At 38.7% G+C, this 8,052-nt stretch overlaps 1 protein-coding gene across 1 annotated transcript; it reads left to right on the top strand.

Annotated features, from left to right (window-relative positions):
• Positions 1–253: 253 nt before the first annotated feature.
• LOC149039103 (3'-5' exoribonuclease HELZ2-like) lies at positions 254–3,436 on the top strand. Its single transcript, XM_089185747.1, has 6 exons — positions 254–526; positions 931–1,257; positions 1,760–1,984; positions 2,474–2,633; positions 2,853–3,020; positions 3,336–3,436. Exons 1-6 carry the CDS (start codon positions 254–256, stop codon positions 3,434–3,436), a joined length of 1,254 nt encoding a protein of 417 aa, XP_089041873.1.
• The last annotated feature ends 4,616 nt before the right edge of the window (positions 3,437–8,052 follow it).

The raw sequence follows: 8,052 nt of genomic DNA, 5'->3' as shown, positions 1-8,052 counted from the left end.
TAATGGTGATGATTGTGGTAACGATATTACGTCATACGGTTCAAAGTGTCGCCCAGAGGGAATTTTTTAATCGTTTAACGATAACTTATTCCGAAAGTGTAAAAATGCAGCTGTCCTCTATCATTCAATTTTGATTTGGCCGTGCAAAGCTTGAGTAATAAGTACACCGTTTATTTAATCTAGAATAAATTCCGCACAAATCTCAACAGCTGACATAAACTTTCATCTTCCAACCTTAGAGCTCCTTTTGAAAATGCCAGATTTAAAAGTTCTCAGAGTTTACAGTGATCAAATTGAGCAGAAAGAGTTTCCAGTTCCAAACAAGTTGAAGCCAGCTCGAACAACGAGGAGTGATGACGAACTGAAAATCTCCAGTGATCAAATAAGGTCTGTTTCCCTTCATCACGTGATTAGAGGTCCTGAATGCCCTCATTCGGAAGAGCTAAGGAAATATGAAGAAGGGTTCGCTCAGTGTAAAGCGATGAAGGAAACTATAGGCCAAAGGGAAGTCGCCGATTACCGCAAGGTGAGAGATTTTTGAACGGTTTGACTTAGTGCTTCGATGCGAGAATAAAAGACAAATTAGAAAAGTTAACTCTGTTGAAGATATTTTGGCGCTTAAGTACGTGCTAGCTACTGGACAGATGGAAAGGCTGGTGATTGGTGGAAATTCTCTCCCATTGGAATGATTGAGTTTTCGTAATTACATTGATAAACTAAGGCAGTTTTCCTCTCATATAACTCTTTTGGAGAGACATTTAAAATCAGTGAGCCTTTTTTTCACACATCAAAAACTTATTTTTACGTTCAAATCCACAGAGAACCTCCCGCAAAAGAAAAATAGTAAATCTGCTCACAATTTTTCCTGTCAAGCTAAATACCTTGATCACTTGATACAGATGATGGCTTTTTAAATTTCTTTCCCTCAAGGTCATTGGACTGGCTGAAAAGTGGGCTCTTCAAGAGTCTGGAGTTCAAATCATTCTCTGTACTTGCGCCGCTTCGGGAAGTCCTAGGATAGTCTCTTCTTGCGACAACATCCAGCAATGCATTGTCGATGAATGTGGCATGTGCATGGAACCTGAATCACTAGTGCCTATTACGTGTTCTGGAGCAAAACAAGTGGTTTTGATTGGTGATCACAAACAACTGCAGCCTGTAATACAAGACCACGTCGCAAAGACACTTGGCTTGAGTGTGTCGATGTTTGAAAGGCACTCTAAACGAGCTACCATGCTGGAACTTCAGTACAGAATGGTGAGATATTTTAGCAAAACCTATTCAGGGCAATTATAAATTCTACTATTCTAGGAAATGGTACTTTGATTGTCTTCGTTAGCTTCTGAGACACAGGTTTAACAGTCTAACTGTAATCCGCATAGTTTTCTGAATCATTGCCTCTGAAAACCCACTTATCTCTGGGATTAATATAATTTTTCTGTTGCTAAACAAGATATCGGTGCAAATACCTAAATATTGGTCACCCGAAGGATGGACTTCGCAACTCTTTTATTGTTCGCAGTTTATTTGTCTTTCAAGATTTAACCTTAGCGGGTGTTTTAGTGTTTTTCTCTCTCTCTTACCTTTAAAAACTTGTAACATGAACTTGGTAACAATTAGGTTACTTTACTCTCCCTCCTTGAATCTATCAGAAGACTTTTACCGTATTACACCCACCAGGAAAACAGGAAACAATGCCATTTAATTTCTTTTTCTCTTAACAAAGACATTTTTTTTACCAGTGTGTTCTCTTTTCTAGCATGATGGAATTTGCGAATTTCCATCGAGACAATTTTATGATGGAAAGCTACGTACAGCTGACGTGGTGAAGTCACGTGCTCCTAGTCCAATTTCCTTTTGGCCTGCACAGAGGAAACTACCAATTGTGTTCTGTCACGTGGAAGGGCAAGAAGAGTCTGCTGCCATAGCAACCTCAGAGAGCAACGAGGAGTCCAAGAGAAACATGAAAGAAGTTCGTAAGGCAGTAAGTAAATTCTCACCGAACTTGTTGGGAAGATTATGGGATAGGAAGCTCATGTTCTTTTGGTTCATATCTACAATTGCAAAGTAACGTGAGTATTTTCCAAGCCTAAGCTAAGATTTATTATCACACAGGAGAATTTGTTTACGTACCATGGTTAAATTACTATTAGATTGATCTGTGGCCTTTTTTTTTTTTTTTTTGAGATGCAGTGGAATCCCTTAAATGCCGGAGACACCTCTATCCGGTAGACATGTTTTTTTCTGGGGACAGAAGCTGGTCCAGACTGACAAAATTCCTCCTAACACCTCTGTTTACATCAGAAATTTTTTCAGCACGCTAACTTGATGTATATATTATTATGTATATCCCTAACCCTTCATTGTTTGATTGGAAACTGTATACCAGAGTACTCTTTGCTGTACTAAAGCTTTGCACGGCTGTAAAGTCAACATGTCTAATGATCACTTCCTCCTCTTTCCTCACGAACAGGTTCAAATAGCAAAGCATCTTGTTAACCGTTACGTGGCCCATGTGCAAAAGTCAGATGTGGTCATTCTGTCACCTTACAGAGAACAGCGAAGCAAAATCACTGAACTCTTAAAGGGAGCATATGAGGATATCAAAGTTACAACAATCACTAAAAGTCAAGGTAAGGCAATAAAAAGTAAATCTTGGAAATAAAACGGTATTTATAAACAGTAAACGAAACCGTGACGTACCTCAACCGTTTAATACATATTAGATAACTCTGTGAAAAAAAATTGGGAGATCTAAAATTGAAAATAATAGCGCACGTTGGAAGAAGGCGCAGTTCTAATGAAGTGTTGAATTTCGATATTCGATTTCTCCTTTTTCTTTCAAATTTTAGGGAGTGAATGGGATTACGTCATAATATCGTTGGTTCGATCCGTGAACCGTGACGAAATAGATCCTGAGCCGTCCCTTTCTTGGCTTCGTGAACATCTGGGGTTCTTGACTGATGAGCATCAAATGAACGTGGGACTCACTCGAGCACGCAGAGGACTTTGCATTATAGGTGAGATATGCAGTTCAAGTCTTTTCAGAGAAGGTTGAGGTAGAGTTTTTAAAGCATTCTAAGATGTCGTTGGTTTTTGTTTATCAAGCTCTGCGATTAGTGCCGCAATTTCATTCCATCCTCTTAATCCTCCAAGAGTTTTTTACCCTGGGTTTTCCTCAATTAACCCTTCGTAACATTTTCATGCGTTCTTAGTGGAAGTTGTGGAGGTAAACAAAGAAGTTTGTCAAGTTTACAAATAAAGCTCCATGATTGTAGGATAAGGCGCCATTATTCTATTGTTAGAATAACTCAGCCTCATCTTATTCCCTTTAGGAAACAGGTATCTCCTGGAGTTAGACCCAGCGTGGAAAAGCTTGATAGAGCACTACGAAAAGAATGGCTGTCTTGTGAACGAGGACTGGCCTCGGTCATAATTGAGTCACAGAAGTAAATATTTGTTTAATCAACAAGACTGAAATATACTAAAGTCAGGGGAGAATTTTTAGAGAACTTTTTCAAGATTAGAGCTTTTTGTATTATCTTCCAGGGAGTGGTGGTTTTGTAGGACATGACCAGAAGGAAAGGAATGGAAAGGATTTCATAAACTTAGTATGACGAGAGTGAAGGAATATTCCAATTTCTCTTTGAAGTCAAATTCTATAACTTTTTTGAATATTATTCAAAAAATTAAGATTGTTTTTTTAAAAGACGTGTAAAACTAACTTGAGCAGGATACTGTTATCCTATATTCATCGCTTCGACAATTTGACGTCTAATGCATGCAAGTAGCAGTTCGCTTAATTACTTCAAATCAGAGGAGCAGAGCTGGATTAAAAATTAAGATTGACAATTATTTTTCTCAATCAAAAATGTTTTGTATTTAATCTGGGAGCAGAAGTCTTTTTAAAATCACTAAAGGCAATCATAACGCTCACGATGGATATGTAATACGAATTTCGCTCTCCAATCTAATGCGTTCCTTCTCGCTTTATTGTGTCATCATTCGTTCTAACGAAGGGCTAAAGCATTATCTACTCAGTTAATAAAACAAAAATTATTTTATTCTACTCCCTCACCGATGCAGACTAGAGGTCACCTAATCGCGAGTTACTCCTAAACAATAACGATGATGAATAATGAGCCTCGGTTTTGTCATTCACTGTGCATATTCATGGAAATATGCCCGTTTTCTTAACAATTTTTACTCAAGAAAGAGAGGAGTTTTTCAATCCCGCGGTCCCGACTAAAATTTTCTCACAATCCAGTAATCCCGACGGTTTATACCAGCCAGTCCTGATCATAAAATTTTTCTTAGTCTATTATCTCAACTTAAATGGGGCATTTCAGTGGGTGATGATTTTGTCAACTAGCATTGATACTTTGAAGATTTTGCTCACCATAAGGCGTAAGTTCATCTCTTTGCACCGAAACGATGACATCGTTTATTTAAGAAGTTTTCAAATTTTTGGCACGAATAACGTACGTTAGTTACGATAACGACTTCCTTCCGTTTAACTTCGATCACTGGAAAATGTTTTGGCAAAGACAAGTCAGTATCAAAGAAACAAATAACAATGTCAACGAGTGCATACAGCAACAAAAAGGTGATGGTAATCCCTTATATCCATAACAAGGGAAATATAGAAAAGTTTACTCATGATCATGTTATAATTATGCCGTTTCCATGAGACCCTTTAAGGAGGCCACCTTTCGTGGCAGCTGAGCCCGAAATTTTTCTTTCCGCAGAAAATCACTTTCGCTCTTTCCCTTCTCGTAAAAGAGAGTCACACAACTTGTTATGTTTATTACGTCGACTTGATTCGATTCATCGCTTTCGATAGTGGCTGACTTCCGTGCAGAGGAAAGTACTGCTATTTTTCCCGATTGATAAATTGGTCGGTCACCAAAAGGTCACTGTTACAGGATAGGGCAAGGCTCAGAATGTTCAAACATCACCAGTGAGTTGAAAAGAAAACGACAGCGCAGATAAGACTATCACAACACACATCTGTGCGGCTTTCTTTCAGCCTCTTTCGCAGGCGTTTCTATAGGGATCGCGTGTAACTTTCGCGTTTTGCGGGGACAATTGGAACACGATATCTTAGTAAACGGCTGCGTGGAAGGGTGGGCTTTTTTGGACTTAAATGTTGATCAACTTCTTTATAAATTCTCGTCAACGGACTTCCCGGTTCTCGGAAAACCTATTGGAGACCCTTAGGAATCAGGTAAGCAACTCGTAACGGAATATAACTCTTCCTTTAATTAATTTGACAGCTGGTAACTATCCTGCGACAAGTGTCGAGGGAGCAGGTTAGCAATTTGAAACTATTTCCTTCGTAGGTTTCTCGTGTTTTAGCTCGGCCATAGGGGTAGGACTTCAAAAAGAAAACAAAAGTCCTCAGCACGAACTAACGTTGCAGCTTCTTGTTTGAAAGGCGTAGCAATGCCTCTCTGAGAAGCTGTTTCTCGCTCCATAAGGACGAAGAGAGTTAGCAACCACACTTGATCCAAGGCGAATTCAACCACAGATTTTCAACTCGGCACACAGACACACACTTTGACTTTGAAACGTTATGTGCAGAGCTCGACACATCGTTTATTGTTCGACATCGCGTGCTCTTTGATGGGTATCACGAACAGATTGGCTGCTTGGCTAGATATCTTATGTACTACACAACTTGTGATTAAGTACTTAGTAATTTGGGCGATTCCTGTCGACCTTCCCTTCTGCTGAACTAAACTTCCGGAGTTTTCAAAAGATATTTCTTGTTCAACGAAGTCCGTGATATTTTCGTTGAGGAATATACTGGTAAAGGACTTTGAAACGTTTGCTCGGAACTCGTTCCAGCACGAATTTTCTTGTATCTACATTATCTAAACTCACGCTCAACTATAAAATGAAGGGTATGCAAGGCGTTTATTTATTTCCCATACTATCAATCCAAACCCAACCGTTAATTTTCATTTTATTGACCTCCCACTTTTGTCTCGCCTGATTCCTTGTTTTCCAGCACGAGAGCAAACTTTTATCGAGACGTAAAGGTATGGCTATGATCTCGAGGGTGAATTGTAACACAATGACGATTGTGAATTTTACTTTTATCGAGCTTTAAAAACTTATACTTCATTCGCAAACAGTCAAGTGCAAAATTTTGTTTTCAAGGCTTGAGACTGCATGTTTACATGTAATATCGTGTCTCAGTTGTAGTTTGATTCCTTAAATTTGAAAGCCATTATACATTTGTTTGTTAAGTAGACCTGAGAATTTGTGGTCAATTCTAAATTATTCATGGGCCTTCTACGCCTGAAAAAGACGTCGACCGAAAGGAGAGATTGCCAAAAGGCGACAGATTGCGACAGCTTACTGAAATTGACTCAAAATCACAGTTTCTGATGGCGTAAATTCAAGCAGGTTTGGTAGCCCAAGAAGCTCGTTGATTTTAAAAGATCTGACTCCATAGGTCAAGTCCCACATGTTAAATTCATTCTTGTAGATATAAATTAGTAGGTAACTTACTCACATCTAAACTGCCTTAACATATATAATCTCCCTCTAAAACCCGTCAAATGGTCAAGCAAGTATTCACTCCTCTGCTGAATGGAATTCTGATCCATCCAAAGCCGAATTCGCCAATCTTTTTTGAAAAAGGATACGCGGTGCTTAGAGGAAAACGTATTAACATAGAATAAAATCCAATTTAAGTACGAAACTCGATTCGGTCAACTGCAGAACACAGCATATATTAATTAATGCATTGAAAATAAAGAAAAAGTTAATTTTACAGTTTTAGTTTCTATATTTTTACACAAATACTTTTCAAGACACAACTCAAATAAAATATTGAAACAATAACTCTCCAGTGAATTCAGTTGGAAAGTAAAAGATGCGAAGCAACCGAAACAAAATGAACGATACTGAAACGCAACACGCAAGGAACTTGATAAGAGACAACCCCCCCCCCCCCCACCCTTCCCCTCCCGTTTCCTATATCCTCACCATTTTCAGGCTCATATTACCCGGGAAATGACTGATATCATTAAATGCAGTTTACGGGCTACCAAGGAATATTGTCTCAGTTGGCATAGATTGTCTTGTCTGTACCGAAACGGAATGCGACGAAAGCAATATTCGATTTCCACGTAAAGCTGAATAATACACCCTTTCTGGTTGGTTCTTATTTTAATATGAGCTATTGGGAGACCAACGCATGGATGCTGTCACCATTGGCAATTTTATGCTACTTCGTTGTTTTTAAAACCAAATAGATTCCATGTTGCTGTACATCTGGTTAGTAATAGATCATAGAGAAGGTCAAAATGTGGTAATAACATCGTGACACGCGTGACTGTACCTCGTGTGTTACTTCTGATTCTTAACACATTTTAAACTCATATTTTTAATTTATCAGACGCACGGCAACATGGAATCTAACTTTTTAAATGAATTATTAAACGGAGCAATGCCGTGATAATTTCTTCTTTCTTTCACACTGGGACCAGTTATTCGAAATACGATAAGCGGCGGCTGCTATACAGAAAATTTTTGCATACTTAAGCTATTCAGTTTGCGGGGCTCTGGGAAATTATCGGGCAAAATTGAGCAAAACAAAACATATGGAAAGAAAAAGTATAAATCCGGATGAGAAATTCACAACCAACTCTGAGTTAGCCAGGTCATGCCTATGTTTAATGGCCTGCTCACGTGATGAAATATCGTTAAATTAACTCAATCGTTAAATATAGTTTCTTCATCGGCCACAGGTTAACGTCATGCTTCGATAAGCGCGTAAATTTCATGTTATCTAACGACAAAATTTGCATAACGCATCAGTAGAAAATAACGATATCGATGCCTTCTGGCAAAAGTTATTAAAGTGGAAGCTATAGATGAATTGCTTTACCCATTTCAAACGTTTTTCGATGTTGTCATAACAAGTGGATACCTGTGTTTTCCTTGTGCCAGTCAAATGTGGCACTGTTTACTGCAGAACATGCCGGAACACGTCGACCGACCAATCGGGTCAAGAGGCAAGTTCCTAGAAAAGGTACC

This window comes from Pocillopora damicornis, chromosome 10, assembly GCF_964200805.1.
Source record: "Pocillopora damicornis chromosome 10, jaPocDami1.2, whole genome shotgun sequence".
Lineage (NCBI taxonomy): Eukaryota > Metazoa > Cnidaria > Anthozoa > Scleractinia > Pocilloporidae > Pocillopora > Pocillopora damicornis.
Note: the sequence above shows the minus strand (reverse complement) of the source record. Positions and strands in the feature narration are given on the sequence as shown.